Source organism: Podarcis erhardii (genome assembly GCF_964252035.2).
Source record: "Podarcis erhardii genome assembly, chromosome: 6".
In the NCBI taxonomy this organism is placed as follows: domain Eukaryota; kingdom Metazoa; phylum Chordata; class Lepidosauria; order Squamata; family Lacertidae; genus Podarcis; species Podarcis erhardii.
In genome coordinates, this window is record NC_138510.1 from 53,970,281 (window position 1) to 53,991,661 (window position 21,381).

The 21,381-nt window shown below is 42.2% G+C and overlaps 1 protein-coding gene across 6 annotated transcripts; it reads left to right on the forward strand.

Moving 5' to 3' along the window:
- The first annotated feature begins 119 nt into the window (after positions 1 to 119).
- On the forward strand, positions 120 to 21,058 carry LOC309345259 (vitamin D3 hydroxylase-associated protein-like). 6 transcript variants are annotated; one of them, XM_081868246.1, is made up of 17 exons: positions 120 to 714; positions 3,625 to 3,891; positions 5,432 to 5,545; positions 6,608 to 6,751; positions 7,166 to 7,299; positions 8,741 to 8,947; positions 10,886 to 10,926; positions 11,455 to 11,579; positions 12,495 to 12,620; positions 13,820 to 13,917; positions 14,770 to 14,869; positions 15,972 to 16,015; positions 16,507 to 16,546; positions 18,019 to 18,127; positions 18,497 to 18,642; positions 20,387 to 20,555; positions 20,800 to 21,058. In XM_081868246.1, the coding sequence occupies exons 2-16, from the start codon at positions 3,682 to 3,684 to the stop codon at positions 20,519 to 20,521; spliced, it is 1,773 nt and encodes a 590-aa protein (XP_081724372.1). In that variant the 5' UTR covers positions 120 to 714; positions 3,625 to 3,681; the 3' UTR covers positions 20,522 to 20,555; positions 20,800 to 21,058. The 6 variants fall into 6 exon arrangements, 4 of the variants coding, with proteins under 4 accessions (XP_081724372.1, XP_081724370.1, XP_081724373.1 ...); XM_081868244.1 differs by having other exon boundaries at positions 20,387 to 21,058; XR_014158144.1 differs by lacking the exons at positions 18,019 to 18,127; positions 20,800 to 21,058 and having other exon boundaries at positions 20,387 to 20,523.
- The last annotated feature ends 323 nt before the right edge of the window (positions 21,059 to 21,381 follow it).

Below are 21,381 nucleotides of genomic sequence, written 5' to 3' on the forward strand. Positions count from 1 at the left end.
CAATAACAAGCAGCCTGAGCGCTCCCATCTTACCATAACAAAGAATGACCAAACAAATACAAGTACAGCATAAAATTTCAGACTATACCTCTCCAATTTGCTATCACCCTCTTGGATACCTTCCCATCCCACTTCTGTCACAGCTCACTGGAGCATATTTGCTGACCCAATGGCAAATGGATTCTTAATATATAACAGATCAAATCAGAGTTCCTTTAAAAAAAACACCACTCCTGACATACACTGCAAGGGCTAATTCCTGCTTTGGGGAATGGTAGGCTATTAAGGCCTGGTCCCGTCCCTCCTGTCCCCCCGTCAGCAGTCAGAAATGCAGCATATGGTTGTTTCCCTCTTACTGCATCTCTGAACTGGGAAAGCTTCAGCCGTTGAATTCCTGCTACCTTACGATGTTGTTAGAAATGGTGATCCTGTAGGCTGGAAGTCTGTACTATGTGAGTAGCCCCAGAACTATTCTGAGCCTGTGTCAAACAACAAGAACCTTGCACTGTAATTCCTCATGAATCAAATTACTGGATTTCCGCTATAAGAGTTGATTGAAACAAACACACATGTAGTGCTTCCTGGAGAAGGAAAAAGATCACTTGCTGAACCCCTACCCCATTGGCTGCATTCCCTGGAGCCACCCACTCCGAATGCTGAACAGCTTGGGCAATTCCTTAGCTTCAAGAAAAGAGAAGGAGATTAGAGGAGAAGGTAAGTGTGGCTTTTTTGTAAGGGAAGAAAATTAGAGAGTGTGAGAAAGACAAAGTGAGATTTAAGAATTTGACTTATGTGGTTGTGCATTTGGGCAAGAGTCTGGAAAATGCATCTACTTGATACACATTTATGCAAGGAAAAGGGAGGGTAGAGTTGGAGGAAGAAGGAAGGTAGTGCAGTGTCTCCAGGAGTCCATAGGAAACTCCCTTATACTGAGTCAGATCATTGGTCCAGTGTATTGATTGGCAGTGACTCTCTGGGATTTTAGAACCAATCTGGAAATGCTAAAGATTTAATGTTGAATCTACTGCATGCATAGCAGATGCTTGACCAAGGTTGTTGTGCTGTTTCTTACAATGTGCACATGCTGGGATCTTTCTCTCTGTGTGCGCATAGGATGCTGACAATGTATGTATGTATGTATGTATGTATGTATGTATGTATGTATGTCCAACTCTGCCCATATATGTCCAGAGCTAGGCAGGAGGTAGAAACTGGATGACTTCACTATTCCAGGATAGGGACCCTGCAGTCTTCCACATGTTGTTGGTCTCCAGCTCCCATCAGCCTCAGAATGGTATGGTGGGCTTTGCAGCCAAGCAACATCGGGAGGGCCACAGGGTCCTCAAATTTGCACTATCCAGGCAGGAAAGTTAGGTTTATTTATTTTTTAAATGCATTAAAATCCTGTTTTTATTAAATCGGCACATGTAGTAATTAACTCCATAATATTTAACTGAGGAGAAAGCACCTAATTCTGTATGTATTTGGTGAGCCTGCCTTAGTTGTGTCCACTTTACAATTGGTAGGTACAGGGCAGTGAAATTGTAGGACCATGCCAAGCCCTCTGTATTCAGAGTCCTTAGCTTGTTCCACTGAAAGGAGGCATGAGTTACTGAAAAGGCTATCAGAGAATCTTTCCAGAGGGCCTCCAGGGGAGAGTTAAACTGTCTCCATCCTTATCTATCTACTTAAAATGTAGAAAAACATGTTTCCCCCCATCACTATGTGGAACTCTAACCCAAATGAGGCATTTCCTTTTATTTTTAAAATTGCTTATTTTGAAAATGTTTTTTAAAAAGTCACCTAAATAGCATAAAAATTTCACCTAAATAGCATAGGTTGAGCATATGAAATATGCTTATAATGTGTGTGTTTGAGGCAAGAGGGATAGAGAGGTGGGAAGAAGGAAGAAACTTGCTTATTGTTGCATTCAGCCACACAGAATCACACCTGAAGATCATACTTCCAAGTAGGGCATTAGGCAAAGTGAGGTGTCTGTCAGCAGCAGAGGCTAGCGGGGCAGCGGAAGCCTGCAGCCATTCTTGAATTCCCCAGCCATTTCCTTCTGTTGCCACATGGCTTGTCCTGAGCCATCTAATTTTGCTTGCTGTCTCAGGTGCAAAGGAGGATTCAGCTCCATCCAGAGGCAGGTTTAGGGCATAGCTGTCAACTTTCAGATTTGAAAATAAGGGATCAGCAGCCTTGAAAATAAGGGATCAGCAGCCTCACCTGTCCCAGGGACAGTCTATGGGATATCTAACAATCCGGGATAGCAGCGGGAAACGGGGCTGGAATAAGGGAATTTCCCGCAAAAAATGGGAAGGTTGACAGCTATGGTTTAGGGGAGGGCGACTGTTTCACCCACACTGAGAGCCGAGCCGAGAGTGCACCACAGGGGTCTTCAGCAATGACTTAGAATAGAAGGTGAGAGGCAGGATGGGTGTTTCAAAACCCAAAGTCCACCACTGTGCCATCATCAATTTTGAATCATAGAATTGCCCATCATAGGTGTCACAGCCACCCAGGTGGGTCCCAGCTCACGAGAGACCTTACTCCATTATAGTTTACTTACAGGAAAAGTTTATTGATGATAGTTGCTTCTTTCACAGTTCAGCATTGTGGCTGTACGTCTGTCACGTTAGACCGCTGAAGTCCCCCTCTGACTCCTCCCCTCCTCCACACCAACTTAATAGCCTGGCTCTAGACCACCTCTTCCTCTCCTTTCTTTTCCGCAGGGTCTTTCTGCCCCCCTGGGTTCTCTCCTTCCGGGATTCGCCTGAGGCTGAATCCTCTGCCGCCTCCTGCCCCCTCCTTCTGGCTTTGGGGCCGGGCTCCTCCTCTGAGCTTTCCCCACTTCCGCGCGCCTCTATGCTTGAACTTGGCGCGCGTACGTTGCTTTTGACCTTTCCTTCGTCCTCTATACTGCCCCCTGTTCCACTCTCTACCCTTTCCGGCTGAACACCTTGCTCCAACCCCCTCTCTCTGTTTTCTCCTGTTCCTCCTCCCTCCGAGAGGCTGACAACTCCACCCCCTTTACTCCGTTCCGGCTGAGACCCCTCTGACAGCGTCTGTGCTTCACTGGGCTTTCTCCCCTCCTTTCCTGACTTTTCACAGCTTCTCTCTTCTCCTGCTTTTCGCCTGATCATGCTAGCTCCCTTTTGGGAATCCTCTGACTCACTGCTTAGGCTCATAGATTCCCTTCGAATTCCGTCATCTTCTTCCTCGTCTCTCTCTCCCTCCTCCCACTCGCTTTCCGTCTCCTCTGCCATCTCCTCACTTCTCCCAGAAACCCTGACAATAGGGCTTAAACCTACGACCCTGAGGTTGAAAGTCTCATGCTCTACTTAAGGAACTATAGGGTTTGACTGCTGGTGCAGTTGGCTTCTGTACATGGAATTGTGGGGGGTGGGTGTCATATTGTCCTTTGCCTCAGGGAGGAAAATGTCTTGGGCCAGTCCTGCTCTCCAAGTTCATTGTCAGCATTCGCTTGAGGTGAAGGCTGTAAATGTGTTCCTGTGCATTTCGGGACATATGAAATTAACTGCAGCTAGTGGAGAACAGTGCATATAGAGTAGCTTGATGGAATTATTTGGCCTTCACGTTATTTTTGTGCTGTCTTTTCAGAACCCCACAAATACTGTCTGCTGATCTGACTCTAGAAAGTTGCAGAGTGCTTCCACTATGATCCACGAATGGTTGAAGCAGTCATGGCCTCAGGTTAAGATTGACATTCACATTGTCCTTGCTCTGACCAGCAGCACAGCTGCAGCTTTCTTGGCATTCAGATGGATGGGCCAGAACAGGATCAAAAAACAAATACAAGAGGCAAGAAGGAAAAGAGACCATGGTTTGGGTCAAATGGAAAAAGTTGTTCAGGAGTTTAAACAGCAGGTATACATCTCTTGGATATGTGTGTGATATTCCCACCGTAGACTTCTGTTATAGTGACACAGGTTGGAATAATTGTTTGACAAAGAAAAGAATTTCAGTGAACAATCACATTTTTAGTATGATCAGATTTGGATTGATGTCGTCTGGAAACAACTGAAATAGAAAGCCTGGTAAATGTTTGACATTAACAAAACTCTACAGAAGGAGTGGGCAACTCTTATTAGCCCAAAGACTTCATTCCCTACAGCAGTGTTTCTCAACTGGGGGGGGGGCAGGGATATGGCCCCTTGGGACCCCCCAGCAGGGCCGGATTTAAGTTTGATGAGGCCCATAGCTACTGGTCCAGCTGTCCTTTGTCAACAACAAATTGTCAGTGTTTTTTGTGTTGAATATATGCTATACAGTGGTACCTCGGGTTATATACGCTTCAGGTTACACACACCGCTAACCCAGAAATAGTGCTTCAGGGTAAGAACTTTGCTTCAGGATGAGAACAGAAATCGTGCTCTGGTGGCACGGCAGCAGAAGGAGGCCCCATTAGCTAAAGTGGTGCTTCAGGTTAAGAACAGTTTCAGGTTAACTACGGACCTCCGGAACAAATTAAGTACTTAACCCGAGGTGCCACTGTATTGTAATTTATGGTCCTAATAGGTATCTGAAGCCATTTGCACATGTTGCCATGCAACCAGTCCATGCAGAATGTAGGCACCCTTGATATAGAAATGAGCAAACCAGTGATATTTTGGTGAGCAGGCGGGGCCCATTACTTACATCATAGGAGCCTACACAACATAAAACACTGTTGCTGTATGCATGTTTTATTTTATTTGTTTTTTATCTTATATTTTGGAAATGTACATCCAGTTTTTTTCCCTTAAATTTTTTTGGGGACCCTCCAAGAGAGTGGGGCACTAAGCTATAGCTTGTTTAGCTTATACGTAAATCTGGCACTGCCCCCCAGGATATCCCAAGGGGGCCACAGGTGAAATTATATAAGTTATATAATTATAAAAAAATTAAATAAAACATGTTCTGTTTAGAAACAAAATAGCTACTTTTCTACTGGTAGGACAGGGGACGAAAGAAATAAGGTTGGAAGGGGGCCACCGTCAGGAAAAGGTTGCGAAACACTGCCCTAGGGGCAACCTTCCAGAGACAACATGCCCAAGGTAGGCTGGGAGAAGCAGTTGGGGAGCAGACAAAGCAAGGGATATGATTCCTGCCTTTTTAACAGTAGGTTGCACTCCAGCTATGCAAAATATCAAAAGCGTATATACCCCACTCCCCCGACATCTCTCCAGTCTTTATCCAGGCATGCATGCAGAAGTCATTGTCAAAGTTCAAGCACAGATGAGTGCCATGCAAGAGAGCTTGAGGAGACTGCTGCTCAGTGCCAGTGAGGGGTGTGGCCTTGGGAGAGGGGTGTGGCCTAAGGAGGAGGTGAGTTCTGAGGGCTGGATAGAGAGGTCCCAGGGCTCAGCTCCCCATCCCCTCTCCACATAGTCCATGAGAATTGCCATGCGGTATGCTGTCTCCACAGAATCCTGGGGTACAAGCCACTCATGTCCTTTCACTGCCTCTGGCAGAGCTAGTGAAGAAGCTGAAGGAAGGGTCCTTGTCTCCAGAAAGCGTCCTTTACACTTACATGGAAAAGGTGAGAAGAATGATATGTTGTGTTCTTCACCATCTTGATACTTTTAAAATGTATTTGGCAGTATAGAAATATTTCAGATAAATCAATACATAGTTTATTTAACTGGTCCCTCTAAGACAAAAATGTCCATATTCACAGTAGCCAAAATATTTGGACATAGCCCAGCACTATGCAATCAGGATTATTTCAGTAAATTTGCACAAACTTGTTTTTCCTAATTTAGTTGAAATTCCCAACACCACCTCTTACAATTAGGAATACTTGTTTAGGTCTTGGGCTCTTGGGTGTCTCAGTCTGCACTTTCAGGTCTAAAGCGTAGTTTTGCCAGATCGTGATCACTTACTCTCTCTCTCCCTCTCTGGATTTCCCACAGTTAAGATCCATTACTCTTCAGTAAGTTGGGGGTTGTGGGAGCAACAAGAGTATGATCAGGGCCAGTCCAAGACAGTTTGCTGTCTGAGGTTGAGGAAAGAACGGCACTTTCCTCTTCCCTCTCAAATTTCATATACAGAAGCTAACTGGACTGGCAGCTGAACCTTAGTTACACCACTCACGGGACAGCTTTCTCCACTATTACTAAAGGCTGCAAGGTAGCTTAGAGTGAATGAGGCAGGCCACATGACATACCCAGCTCTGTTTTGAATCCTTGGTGTCACTCTCCACCTTCTGGCATGTGCTGCCCAAGGCTGCTGCCTCACTCTGCCTAATGGTAGAGCTGGTCCTGTGTAGGATTCAGTATTTTAATATTAATAGTGGTAATCTGTTGTTGGATTCATTCTTGTAGAATCATAGTATGCAGTAGCTCATTTGTAAGAATCTATTGCTTCTTCCAGGCTAGTAAGCTTTTGTGTGGCCACAGACACACTATGTCCCCAGCCCCGCCAAAGGTATCTTGGGTGGAATGACTGGCTTTCCCTGCACTCCTAGTTTTGCTTAGGGTTGACGTAGCAAAGAAGTTCATTTGGATTTAGATATTTGAAGAATGCAAACACTGTATCAAAGGGACACATATCTATTACTAATTCATTCTCCACCATGTTTCCCTTGCTTTTCACTGAAAAGGCTTTAGCAGTTCACCAGGAGGTGAACTGCCTGCGCCATTTTATTCCAGAATGTGAGCAACATCTCCAGGAGCTGAAGAAACAGAAGGAAAGGGGCTTGCTGTATGGTGTGCCTGTCAGCATCAAGGACCACATTGCATATAAGGTGATTCCATTTCTCTGAGTCACAATGGTTATCTAGAGTTGGGTGCAGATGGACCAAAGTAGGACTACTAAACGCCTAGGGCAGCAAATCTGGGATTCATATAAAAAAGCTTTGTAAGATTATGGTTAGAACTTCAAAACAGAGCAGAACATAAAACTGTTGACCGCCCAGCTATTTGATATTGCAGTGTATACTGAGATGGCAGTGCAAAGTGTGTTATTATTAAGAATGCTTTCAAGTTGCACAGAATTCTTTGTTAGAATACCTAGCAGAAAATGCCTGTAAGCAGGTTATGGCGTTGGATAGTTATCAAAATACAGAGCTAGTTCAGAGTTTTGTTTTAGAACTGTTTCTCTAATAGTTTGAAAAACAGCCACAACCACCCAGGCATTTAACAAGCTCCTTTGCTTCTAGGGTCATTTATCAACATGTGGCTTGGTCCAGTCACTTGGTGCCTTGGCAGAAGAGGACAGTGTGCTGGTCGAGGTGTTAAAAAGACAGGGAGCAAATCCATTTGTAATCACCAATGTCCCACAATCCTTATTGAAGTAAGTTGCATATGCTTTTTTGTGTACTGGTGCAAGTCAACCTTGTGTACTGAATCAATTCACTCTGACTTTTTAACAAAATGAAATCATACATGTAAAAGTTTTTCACTGACTCAAAATGTCAGATTCTGAGGCACATTCATTACCAGTGATGGGTATGAGATAGGTTGATATGTAGCATGTGAACACTGTGGGCACCCATGCTGGCCATTCAATTCCCTCCAAGAGTGATGGAGGGAAAGTCCCACAGTGCTGCCTGCTCTGGGTGGTGAGCAGCTGGAAGACTTCTGGAAATGGTAGCTTTTTAAAGGAGAAAGAGAAGATTAGCAAGCTGGAGGAAGTGTTGGACAATGCCACTGATTTGGTTTTGGCCACCAAGTGTAACGTGACCATCTTTTCAGATGGCGAATCTGTGTTTATTTTGTTCCTCCAGGAGTTTGCAGTCATCTTTGACACAAAGAGTGTAGATACTAACAATGTTTGGGGTTTTTTAAATTGGGTTGTTGCTTTTGTTTTGATTTTATGTATTTGTTATTTTATGTGAACCGCCCTAAGACCTTCAGGTATAGGGCAGTATAAAAATTAAATAAATTAACTGATGATGATGGTGATGGTGATGTAAAACAGGGACAAGACTTTGGCTCTGTATCTTGCATAGGTGAGAGGGATCTGGGTTGAAGGATCTTAAGATGCAGCAGGGCAACAGACATTCAGATGAAGCTGCATTGAGTGCTAGTCAGGTATCAGGTTGCACTGAGGCCTCTAGTGAAGAAAGACACATGGGTTGCATTTAACTAATTTTTACTCAGAGTAGACCCATTGAGATTAATGACCATGACTAATTTAGGTTCCTTAATTTCCATGTGTCTCCTCTTCACAGTAAAAGTTAGCTGAATACAACCTATAATGGCCATTCCACTATCTTTGCAAATACAGAAGCCTGCCGTTATTTGGATCTGTCAACCATTCTAGCACCTGGGGAACAGCCCTGGTAGCCTATTTTGAAATGTAGCTCTAAAATGGAATGCATTCTTGGAAATTCCAGGCTAAATTAGTATTATGAGTATTTTTGCTCTTTCGAATATGGCCAGTACCACAGTTCTTTTGCTTGGGCATTAAAAAAAAAGCCTAAATTCAAGGGTGGTATATCCTATTTCACCGTTTGAGGCTTCTGCGGCTCAAGGTGAGTGCCTGACCCTGCCTTGTCAGTGGGCCAGGCCTGCCTAAACTTGTTGCCAAGATATGGCTGCTTGTACCTGCCCTCTGTTTTCAGCCCATTATAGTCTGGTTGATGGCACATGTTTAATACAGGGTGATAGTACTTTGAATGCTACTTATCTGCAGTTCCATTGTGAGTTCAACAGGCATCTATTTTTAGCAAGTGCATTGATTGCCTTCTAACAAACAAATGGGTAACTGCTGTATTTCTACTGTCTTGTAGCTATGACTGCAGCAACTCTACTTTTGGCCAGACTGTGAATCCTTGTGATCATAAGAGAGGCCCTGGTGGATCATCTGGAGGGGAAGGTGCCCTAATAGCTGCAGGAGGGTCCATCTTGGGATTTGGATCAGATTTGGGTGGAAGTATCCGTCTACCCTCTAGCTTCTGTGGTCTTTGTGGGCTGAAGCCAACAGCAGGCAGACTGAGGTATCTACTGATAATATCGCCTACTGTGCAAATGAATGGCATTTGTTGCTACAAAGCATGAAAATTCTCTCTCATAATATAAATATTGGAGGCCTTGGTTGGGAAAGATGATGAATGACTTCCTGAGTAGCTCTCGAACTTCTTAGGGGGTGATCTGCTTGATGGCACAGTTTAAAAAGCATGGTAAACCATAGTTAATATTTACTGTGAACTTGAAGATGCTTCAAGAGTTGGTGGAGCTGCACCATGGTGAACCTTTCTTAATCTTCACTCGAAGATTGTTCTGATGCCACCACTCGTATACCATCAACTCAGTCTCTTGATTATGTGGTGCAGTCTTAATTGTAGATATGATCTGTGTTGCAAGATTGACATGGAAAGTTTTTGAGACTGCAAGATCCTTGCATCTTTCAGACCCCCATCTAAATGCAAAGCCTTTTCTGGCTACATAAGTCAAAGATCATAATCTCTGTTCTCATCCTGGTGCTCTGAGGGTCTAAGCAAATTGGCATGTGCAGCCTTATCTCCCAAGGAATGTGGCTTTCCTTTAATCTAATGTTAAAAGATCTCTTCTTTATCACTATTAGACATTGGAACTTGCTTTTCCTGATTCTGGTAACCTTGCAGAACCATCTTTCCAAAAAGTCACTCATCCTTCTCCCATTCCCACAAATTATATTGATTACATTAAACAATAGCAGGACTAACAGTATACATGGCTATATTCACAAAATCTTTAGACAGTTTGCAACATAATATCTGACTTAATAAGGTGTGTTATGTCTAAACTGGGGGTTATAGGATTTTTCCTTCCAAACAAACTTTGATGTTAAGCTAAGGTGTGTTTTGGCTTATCTGTTGTTGTTTGTGTAAGCAAAACACATAATTATCCCTGATTCGGATGCCATGCTAAGCCAGGAATCCTGGTTAAGCATGGTTTAAAGCCATAAAATTACTCCCATTTCTATCTGGTGTGGTTTTAGCATAGCAAATGCATGTGAATATTATGCTGATTGCAATACTCATCAGACATGCCAGCCTCTCTCAAATCCCACAAATCCTTTCCCTTTTAAAAATATTTACTGTGCATAGTTCAGCTTATAGTATAATTGTTGTTGTTGTTCATTATTATTAATCACCTTACACACAAGCATCTCAAGGTGATGTACAATTAAAAAAAGCTTAAAACCAGTTAAAAGTCCAACAACCCAGCAGATATATTTAAAAACTAAACACACACCCAGGGCAGCAACCCATTTATGCAGCTGGGGAAGCTTGGCAAATGGACATTGATTTCGCCTATCTGACTGTGAACTAATTGACTCAGCAGCCTACATAAAGACAATTTTCCATTATTTGCATAAATTTGCTGCTAAGAAAACTTCTTCTGATAAATTATTGTGTATATCCTTTCTTTCAGAAGGAAGGGCAGGATATAAATTCAATTAATAATTGGGGAAATCTATCTGATTCAGTGATAGTGAACTGATTTCATTTTCTTCCCTCATTGAAGAGGTTAGGTTCTGTTTCATTATTATTCTTGTATCTTTCTTGTCACAACTAACCACAGAATAAAACCTCAGATGGTTTCATTAGGTCGTGAGAATTATTTATAGTCCAAAACATCTGGAAGGCACTAGCCTGGGGAAAGTTGGTTTATGGCATTGCTTTCATGTCTGGTAAATAGCACCTTTGGGGCAAATAGCTGGGGGGCAATTTTCGACAGGAAACCAAGGCAGGGCCTTGATATGGCTTAGGGCTCCACAAATGCTTTTCTTTCAACAAAAGTAGCCACTCTGAGCATGCAATGAACATAATGTGTTGTTTGGGTGGCCATCCTCCAAGAAGCTGGCAGTAGTTCTGGTGGCAGCAGAATTGTCCATGTATCAGATTTATATTTTTCCCAGCTGCATGTTCTGACATTTCTCTGTTCTACAGCAATTTAGGAGTAAGGGGCCCCATTGATGGAATACTCACAGGTAAAGGACCTCTTCCTTTTCTATCCAAATTCAGAAAGATCTGAAGGATCACTTTTGATTGAATGCAAAAAAGTGCATGTATGTGCTATGGCAGATGATTATTGGGTGGGTGCTGTGGTTGAATATGTAGCTGGAAGACACCTTTCAATCACATTGGTGGGGTGAGGATATGATCTCCTCCAAGTGATGTATGTTGGGTAAAAATTAAACAGTGTCTGGCCCAGGTATCATTCCAGCTTGAAACTTATATTGTTTTTGACTAGCAAGTTAAAAGCGGAACCTGCTCTCACTTTCTCTCCCCACCATACTTCAGTTGGGTTCTTCACCCATTTATTTGGTGCAGTTGTATGTTCACTCATTCATTCACCCTTTGCCTTTAAAAAATGCAAACTTTTAAAAAAAATGTTTAGGGATTAAAATGCACTTCTGTCGTTCTGTTAGATGGTCATCATTCCATATCTGACAACCCCATATCCTATGGGTTGTGCATGATGTGCAACCATGTTCACCTTCTCTTTTCAATTGAAGTTCCAGGAACAGTGGGCCCAATGGCAAGGGATGTGGAAAGTCTAGCTCTGTGCATGAAGGCTCTCTTATGTGATGACATGTTCCAGCTGGACCCCTTCGTTCCGCCTGTGTTTTTCAATGAAGAGGTACATAAAAGATTACATCATGAATTGTTCAGTGTGTGGGAATGTTATGGGTGATATTTTAGAGAACCCCATTGCTCCTGTAGCTGTAGACACTGCTCCTGAATTTGGTAGCCATTGCCAGAGTCATTGTAGAGAGTGCCTTGGTAGCAACCCATGTTGCATTAGGAACTGTCTCCCCCTTTCCCTACTATTAATTTTACTCGTTCTGCATTAACTTGATTCCCCGCTTTGCTCTTTTGCTCTTCTCCATACACTGAAAGTAAACAGCTCCGTAATATAGCATTATTATCCTGCTCTTTCATACATTGAACAAATAATGGAGCTTTGCCCATGAGTGTTAAGCAAGCCCAAGCAATTTTATATAACAACTTTCAATTTAAAGGATATGCTCTGCTATAAATTTCAGTTCCTGATAACAATTAAGAGTTTGTTTTTTGTGTCCTTAAACTCTGAGAATACTTACTGCTTGTTGGGATAAAGCATAGAGAGAGGTGTGTGAGTGTTTGTAGAAACTACTCTACTGTGTACAGATATTGCTGTTCACATTAGTTGCTCCTCCCACTTTTGACTCTGGCTCTGTACACCATTGGTATGTGGCCCTCAGAAGAAAATGTGACATTAGGATAAAAAGGGTTCCCCATCCCTGGGCTGAAAAATGGTGACTAGCCCATGATAACCCAATAAGCTTCATGGCGTCATGACTATTCTGAATCTCCCCTCTACTCTAGTGCTCTAGTTTAACTGTTTATGCGACTGCTGGTTTTGGTAGCAGCTCTGTGATCTTTGAGATATCTAGTTCAATGTACAGTACAAAAGCAATTTTCCCCTGCCACCAATTCTGATTTCCACAAATTGATTCCAAATCTATCTATCCATTGATTATATTGCCTGAAGGTTCTCTCTCTTTTCTCCTAGGTATACTCTAGTTCCATGCCACTTCGGATTGGCTATTATGACACTGATGGCTATTTTTTGCTCCCTCCCTGTATGAGGCGGGCTGTGCATGAAACCAAGAAGCTTCTCCAAGAAGCTGGCCATACGGTGTGTACCTTTGGGACTGTTGCCCTTTGCATTTATATAAGTAGCCAAGTACAAAGAAAGTTAATTGTAAGATGGTTGGCTCTACTTACACAGCACATTCAATCCAGTTCTGGAAGCAGTCTATAAATGGCTATTGTTAAGCGCTGAGGACAGAATTCTCAGCCTGCAGAATACAGTTTTATTGGAAGTTGGTACTTTGGAAAAATCTAAAAAAGGTCTTTGTCAGCTTCACGATGCCTTCCATTTTGGGGTAAATAGCGTTTCAGAGGTAATTAATTCCCTCCTGGCTCTCTACAGTACCGGTCCTAACTACACACATACTTGGATAGCTAACTGAGAAAGAAAGACCAAAAGAAATAGAAGACATTTAATGTAAATGCATTGTCACCCTAAGGAATGAATTCAGTTTGCATTTATTTATAGGTGGACTTAGCTAATTCTGCAGCAATACATGAACTGAAACACAGCCATCCTTGAAATTTGCACTTCTCTGAATCTTGCAGTGCAGTCCTCCAACCAAGTCATCACCCTGTTCTCACAGGGGCTAACCAGTTGCTTATAGGAAGTCCACATGCAGGACCCAAGCACAAGAACACCCTCCCCACTTGCAACTCCCAGAAACCAGTATTCAGAAGCACACTGCCTCGACAGTGGAGGGAGAACATAGGGAGAAATTGTGGCTGGTTGCCATTCATAGCCTTATTATCCATGAATTTGTCTAATCCAAGATGGTGGCCAACACTGCCTCCTGTGGAAGAGAATTCCATAGTTTAAATATGCCCTGTGCGAAATAAGTACTTTCCTTTGTCCGTCCTGAATCTTCCAACATTCAGCTTCATTGGACACACATGGGTTCTAGATTTAGGAGAGAGGAAGAAACACTTTTCTCTACCACTTTCTTCACACCATGCATAGTCTTCTACTGCTCTATCATGCTCCACCCTTAGTGGCAGGGGAAGGTGGTGGAGGTGGACTGCACACTACGAATTTGGCTCATAGGCTCCTGTATCTTGTATGTCTTGGGAAGGAAAGATGTTCTGTGCGTGTGTCTGCATTCCGAGCAGACAAACAGCAGATGAGGAAAGAATTAATCTTGACCTCTGTCTGGAGCAGAAAGTTGGGATGTGCTTGTGAAAGAAGACTTTGAGTCAATGAATTGGAACCTGATACTTGCTCAATGACCAACCCTTTTTTTGCAGCTCGTTCCCTTCACCCCACCTTCAGTGGACTATGCCATAGATGAACTTTACATCAAAGGCCTTTTTGCTGATGGAGGCTCAACACTGTTGGCTATGTTGTAAGTAACCGTGACTCTTAAAAGACACTACAAGAGAAGAGCAAAGAGGAGGACAAGAACCCTAATCAAATAATGCTGTCCAGGTATTCAAAGCATGGCTGGTTCAAGACATTTTGCTGCCTGAGGGTGGAGCAGCCAATGATGTCACTTCCTGCCACATAGTATGTCTCAACCTTCAGAGTCAAACTCTGAAGGAGTAAAATTAGTTCACTGTTCAGCAGTACTGTGGTAAGGGACTTGCCAATTAATACTGCATTCTTAGCATGGTAAGCTTCCTTGAAATATCCTGTCGGAACAGATTAAAGGGTCATTGAGCCCAGCATTCTGTTTTCATAGGAACCGGCCAAATGCCTCTGGGTAGCCCAAATGAAGAACATGAGGGTGATATCCCACTTCCACTGTTCCTCAGCAAGTTGTATTTTGTCTCTGAATGTAGAAGTTGCATTTAACCATCTGGACTAGTAGCAGCTTGGTAGTCCAGTCCTCCATGAATCTGTCTAACTCCCCCTTTAAAGCCATCTAACTGAATGGCTATAGTCACCACATCCCAGGAGAGCAAATTTTGTATGTTAATCAAACAGCTATCTGACTTTTAGAAGACTTCTGAAGGCAGACATCTGAAGTTTTTAATGTTTGATGCTTTATCGTGTTTTTAACATTCTGTTGGGAGGCATCCAGAGTGGGCAGGGTATAAATATTATTATTATTATTATTATTATTATTATTATTATTATTATTATTATTATTTTCATCATCATCATGCTGCAGTACATTTTTGCGAGAAATCAATGTTTTCTGTGTAAAAGAGAACTGGATTGCCCTATCTCACCGTCCTCCTCTGTTGCCTTCCAGTGAAAGAGATATAGTCGACCCATGCTTGAAACCCCAAGTGGCTCATCTTAGAATCCCAAAATTCGTGAGGAAAGTTTTGGCCAAGTTTGTCAAGCCCTGGGTGAGTCTTGGACCTCTTTAGGTTTCATTTATATTACTAATCTCGTGCTGCTGCTGCTGCTCCAGAGAGAAGTTTAAGAACAACATTTTTGAAAAATGTTCTTATTATAAAATGTTGTGTGTAAAATGAGAAATGAGCTACAATGGGTGTGTTATTTATGTGCATTTCTTCCACTAGAGGTACCACAGAAGCTATTTAGAGTTGATGTATTCTGAGATATTGTATTCTGACCATTTTACTTAGATTGGGAGTGGGGAAACTTTAGCCCACCAGTTGTTGCTGACCTACAATTCCCATCACCCTTAGTAACCATGGTCAATAGCTAGGAATGATGGGAGTTGTGGTTCAGCAACATCTGGAGGGCCAAAGGCCTGGTTTAGGAGGTTATTCACTTTTAGGTGGCTATTTCCTTTTGTAAATAAATTTTGTATTAATAATTAAATTATTATTAAAAATAACTAATTATTTTCTTCCATTATTATCTGGAACAATCACCGTGCCAACTCTTATCACTGTAGTTCAGGACATGGTGGTATTGAGGGGTGGGAAATATTGTAAAACTAGAGGAACAGAGGTTCTGATGGTAGGCACAAGTAAAGAAAGATAGCAGATTTGTCAATCTAGTACACAGGATGAATGAAGAATTTAGCAGCTGGGACAGAAAAAAGAATAGCAGATCTACCAAGTAACTGGCTGTTAAGACTCTGTTCCAACTCTAGTTTTGAAATGAAGGGAAGTCCAGGTGGACACTTGGTTTGTTCATCCCAGGCCAGATACCGCTAGTTCTATCCTCCATCATGCTTAGTTTAGGAGGTGGTAGACCTGCTGTTGGAGCCAGATAGCCTATAGAAATCTGTAGCGCTGGTAGACGGGACTGCAATGGCCCATGAGCAAGAGTAACCTCTGGCTAGTATATTTGCATATAGTAAAGTTGATCCAGAAAGAAAGATTTATACTGTCTTCAGTTTCCAAGATTAGAGATATTACTTTTGGGATTCCCCCCCCCCACAATATAGATAGATAGATAGATAGATAGATAGATAGATAGATATAGGGGGGAAATCTACTAGTCCTAATGGATCCACTTTTGTTTACATTCTAGTTTCCAAGACTGGCCAGCCATCTCAATGCACTGTGTGGAGTAAGGTAAGAGGTGCAATAGATTCTGACAAACATACATAAATGAGGCCTGCACAAGACGTAAGGGATGGTGCCTTACATAAGATGGGGGGCGTGGAGGTTGATTTCGCCAACCTCCTTCTGAGCTATATTTCCTGCTGCTGTAGTTAACTCAAAGTCTTATCAATATTGTTCAACCTTGAGCTAGTATGACTTCTGATTCAGCAGCATTTGCTTGTGGTACTCCAGGAATGAACATTGCCAGATAACACTGTGAAAATCAGGAACCCTGTGGAGCTGGAGGTGAGGTCTGAAAATAAAAGGCATTCGTTATGTTAAATAGAACTTTGATGCTCTAGAATGTGGGATAATGATAATCTGTACAATAAGGATGTCTTGGTCAGCCTCAAACTTGTCTTGTCTTAGGTACTTATGTTCTTGCTCATGTTTATGATCTTGCAGTGACAGTTCTGTCATTTTAATATTATCAGCTGTTTATTATGTCTTGCATGTTTCAGGTCTGTGAACTGCCTGTGGGAGCTGAATGACAAAGTGATGGTAACATTTTTTGTGTGTGGTGGTGGTGGGAGGACAAATAAAAAGCAAAGCTTAATCTGGGCTGAGAAATCAGTTTTAATACAGAAACTGTGCTATATGAATTTCACTCTAAGGGTTGCAACCAGTTTTAAGAGTAGTGCCCATATCTCTGTGAATATATTATTGCATGCCTCCCCAATCTTAATGCAGTTCAAGATTCCAGGGGCTCCAGGTGTGCTTACCCATTCCTTTAGGAATGCGGCACAGTGGAGAAGGGGGTGTCTTTATGATATACGGTTTAGTTTCACATATATACAACTCGAGCCTACAGTGGAGGGTTCACAGCACTAACACCCCAAAGGGCCTCTCATAGCTGCAGCCTTGGATTCAAACAGAAATCAGCCTTCAGCTTGCTGCCTTTTCCAGCCTGCAACCTTTCTTCCCCTAGGTCACATCATAGCCAACCCTAAAGCTCTACTTCAGACACTGGCTTTGTCTTCTGACACTGAATAAAAAAAATCCTTCCAGTAGCACCTTAAAGACCAACTGAGTTAGTTATAGGTATGAGCTTTCGTGTGCATGCACACTTCTTCAGATACATGCATGCACACGAAAGCTCATACCTATAACTAACTCAGTTGGTCTTTAAGGTGCTACTGGAAGGATTTTTTTTATTTTGTTTTGACCATGGCAGACCAACACGGCTACCTATCTGTATTCTGACACTGAGTTGAGGAAGGGGTCCCACTCATTTGCCACCTGGCAAGCTGGTCCTCTCAATCCTCCAGAGAAGTTGGCACCTCTGTGTTCTCCTTATATGTTGTTGTAATTAACAATTGCAACACTTGGGAGACACTCTGTCTGGCTTTCTGAGAGACTGTTTTGAGCTACATGTTTTTAATGTTTAACAGACAATTGTATTTTACTATTTTGTTGGAAGCCGGTCAGGGTGGCTGAGGAAACCCAGCCAGATGGGCGGGGTATAAATAAATTATTATTACTACTACTGCAGATCTATCTATACACATCTCTACAAATCAATTTGTTACAAGCCAATCAGACTGGTAGTATTTTGCACCTGCTTCAACCCAATTTGGACAGGATGCAAATTGGGCCAAATAGGTTCAGAAATCAGTCAAATCTGGTTCACAGCCCTACATACTAGTTTTGTCATCTAATCAGGGTTTAAATTTGCACTTTAGCAACCCAGCGGGTTGGGGAGGGAATATGACCTGTAAAATTTTAAATGACCAAGGCCCAAGGTACCTGAGAGACTCTTACAGACACCTCCCTCTTACAGCTGCACGCAAACTAATTCAGTAGAGATATTGTATGCAGCTTAATGGATATATCTATGCATTGGAGAAATGTCACTTGAAGTAAGGTGGATTATGCTGGCAGTATTGTTCTCAACAGATAACAACCCCTGCAGTTTCCAGACTCTTTCTAACTGCTCACCTAAACTCTAACATGCTCTTGCACTGCACATTCAGGCTTATCGTAAAAAGTTTGTTGACCAGTGGAAGAAAAGCAAGCTTGATGTTGTCCTTTGTCCAGTTCTGGGACCTGCCTTTAATCTTAGATATCCCTCAAAACTATTGGGTAAGCCTCATTATTCACAAAGTATGTATATTTCAATCACTTTTTCTTTCCTTTTGTAATAATCATGAAGATTCTTGAATATCTGTCAAGAAACAGGACAGTTCTGAAATAGGACTGGACTTGCAGTTAGGCCCAGAATCTGTTTTTGCCTTTCTCCATTATAAGCCAAATGGAAAAATAGCAGCACAGAGGCAGTGCAGCTATTCCTGATTTTCTGGGATGGGTCTGTAAACTGGGCCTCGTTTTCACTAATGTGGCTAACCTGTTACCACTTCAGGCTGTAGCTCAGGGATAGTTTTCTTTCTTTGTATGTGTCGTTACTTCTTGGATTCCATCAGACCGCTTCTTCTGCATATTCTTTTCCTCCAGCTGCCATCTCGTATACCATGCTGTACAATCTTTTGAACTTTCCTGCTGGAGTTGTGCCAGTCACTACCGTTACAGAGGCTGATGAAGAGGAGCTGGGACAGCACCGAGGACACTTTGGTGACCCCTGGGATAAGAGACTGAAAGAGGTCTGTCTGGATTTAAGCGGTTCAAATACATTGACTACTTCTTGGCTATGGACTGATATATATATATTATTTTGAAGCTGATGAATTGTAAATTTTGGATGACATTCTACTAATAATAATAACACATTTACTATATTCATTAGCCACATGTTGCGGCTGTATTTGAGGAGATTATTCTGTATTGCAACACGGGGTTTGGATTTAAGCGATGTCTGAGCTGAACATTTCAAGTTCAGTGGCTTTCAAAACTTAGATTTTTATGTCAAACTGTATGATCCCACAATGTGGCATTTGATTTCAGAATCGAACTTTGACATCAACACCTGAAATTGTCTATTGCATAAATGAGTTAAGATGATATAACATATAAATTTAGTAAATAAATACTATTGCAAATCATCTATCAAAACTGTCCAATACTAACTGCTATAAGGGCATGAATGATGCAATGCCATCATCATGTTCAGCTTTTTCATATCCCTCATAAGCAACATCCAATGATGTGGAATTGAAATGGAGAAACACTGAGCATGATGATGACATGCCCCACATCTGCTGCAACTAAACAGTTACAGGAGATGTGGATTTGGGGTGGCCATGCATTTAGGTAATGTTGTTTGGACCTCGGTTGTTAAATGGTGACTGCTACATGTTGCTTTGAAATACTATCTAGTACTGCATGTCACCTGTGAAATACTGCCACATGTTTATTACAACTGCACAATCATTGGGTGTCAGATGATGATGCCAAATGGCAAATGTATATACCCAGAGGATATTTGGAGAAGGAACAATTACAAAAGGACATTCATTATACAGTCATACCTTGGAAGTTGAACAGAATATGTTCTGGAAGTTCGTTTGACTTCCGAAACGCTTGACTTCCGAAACTGGAAGCTGCAGAAGCCCTGGTGGGCAGAATGTTCGACTCCCAAGGCATTTGGGAGCCGAGGTACGACTGTATAATGTTTTGATGCAAAATTGTTTCAGCTTTAGGTGAAATACTGTGCATGAGAAACAGAGAATCATAGCAACATCTCTCTAATCCCAACCGACTGCTTCTGTCCTCTTTCTTTAAGGAAGGAAGAGTTTATGACAGGAGACTTGAGACAAGAGTTGCAGGTCTAACAGCGGCAACATTCAGGACTGTGTTCATTTTGTAACAGGAAGGGGGTCAAATTACAACATTTTTAGGCAAATAATGCAATCCTTAAAACTTGTTCATTGCATATTAAGTGACTATCAGGGCACAAATGGTTGTCTGAATCCATCTTCAAGCAAAAGACAGGGGATAGCAGCACTGGTGAATTATTTGGCTAACAGCCCAACTTACCCTGAACATTGACTACAGTTCAATGTCAGAGAGCAGTCCTGATGTTCCCTGTCCATGCAGACACACAATAGCAGCTTTAAAAAAAATGTATTTTGGCCAATAGCCCCCAAGGCAGCAGAGGGAGAGAGAGAGAGAGAGAGAGAGAGAGAGAGAGAGAGAGAGAGAGAGAGAGAGATCAGGAGTCTACCCTTTGATAGATGGGCAAAGCTTGATGATTGACCCCAGCTTGTCTTCAGAGGGTGGTCTGTGATCCTAAGTTTTCTGCCTTATTATGCATGTGTACTTGGAAGTAAGTCAGTGGGATTTACTTCAGAGGAAACAGGCACAGGATCAGGGTGGATCACTCTAGAAAGTTTGAGACCCAGAGCCTAAGCATTCCCAGTAACTCTGCTCTTTGAACATCTCTTGCAGGCTGTGAAAGGTGCTGTGGGGCTCCCTGTGGCAGTTCAGTGTGTGGCATTACCATGGCAGGATGAATTATGCCTTCGTTTCATGAAAGAGGTGGAGATGCTGTCCTACCAAAGGAGACTGGAGAAAGCCATGTGAGCCTAACAGAGAAGATCATTAGCCTCTAAAGAAGGTAGTTGTTTCAGGGAAGCAATCTTGACTATCAAGAAAACATACATTTGGTTCCAGCATTTCCTTTGAATTACATTTTTTCCTGACCTTCTGCAACTGACTGAAGAGGGATCAGTAGTAGGCTGATTTGATTAGCTGTGTACTGCTTTTGTATTCTATTCATTTACAGGGTATAAGTTTATCCGGTATCTAATATTATTTCCCCTCTCTTTTTACCATCACCTTCTCTCTACAAATGAACACAGGAAGTCGCCTTATACTGGGGCAGATCATCAGTCCATCTAGCTCAGTATTGTCTACAGCAGGGGTTCTCAACCTTTAAGAGCATGAGGACTCCTTTCAAACCTCAATTTTTTGTGCCCTCTCCCATGCTAATTGTTGTAATGTTAGGCTCTAATAATTGAGAAAATACAGAAAACTGTTATGAAGTCAGTACACAAGAATGTTTTTAAATGAATTCACTTTTTATTCATTGCAACAATAAATATATACGTTTGAAAAATAGTAATGCTGGGAAACTGTTTATTCGGTGTTTTAATAATTTATACAACAATACAATGGTTTCTATTGTTGTTCAGTCATTCTACAAACTGGCTGGGATTTGAACAGGCTAGTTCCTCCCTCCCTCCTTCCCCTCACATTTCCTTTTTCTGGCTATTTTCCTCTCTCTCTTCTTCAACTGTTGCTGAACTGCTCTCAACATTTCATGGCACATGCAGGCCACTGAGCATGCTCAGTTCTCATTGACCTGTTGCCACCCTCCCCTCTTTACTTTTTAAAAATTCAAAGTCAACATTTTTCTACATACGTGAGGAGACCTCTTCTAC

Coding starts and splice junctions, on each gene's coding strand:
- LOC309345259 (XM_081868244.1), top strand. CDS start 3,682: ATGATCCACGAATGGTTGAAGCAGTCATGGCCTCAGGTTAAGATTGAC. Junction 6,752..7,165: donor AGGACCACATTGCATATAAG/GTGATTCCATTT, acceptor CTTTGCTTCTAG/GGTCATTTATCAACATGTGG. Junction 8,948..10,885: donor CCAACAGCAGGCAGACTGAG/GTATCTACTGAT, acceptor TCTGTTCTACAG/CAATTTAGGAGTAAGGGGCC.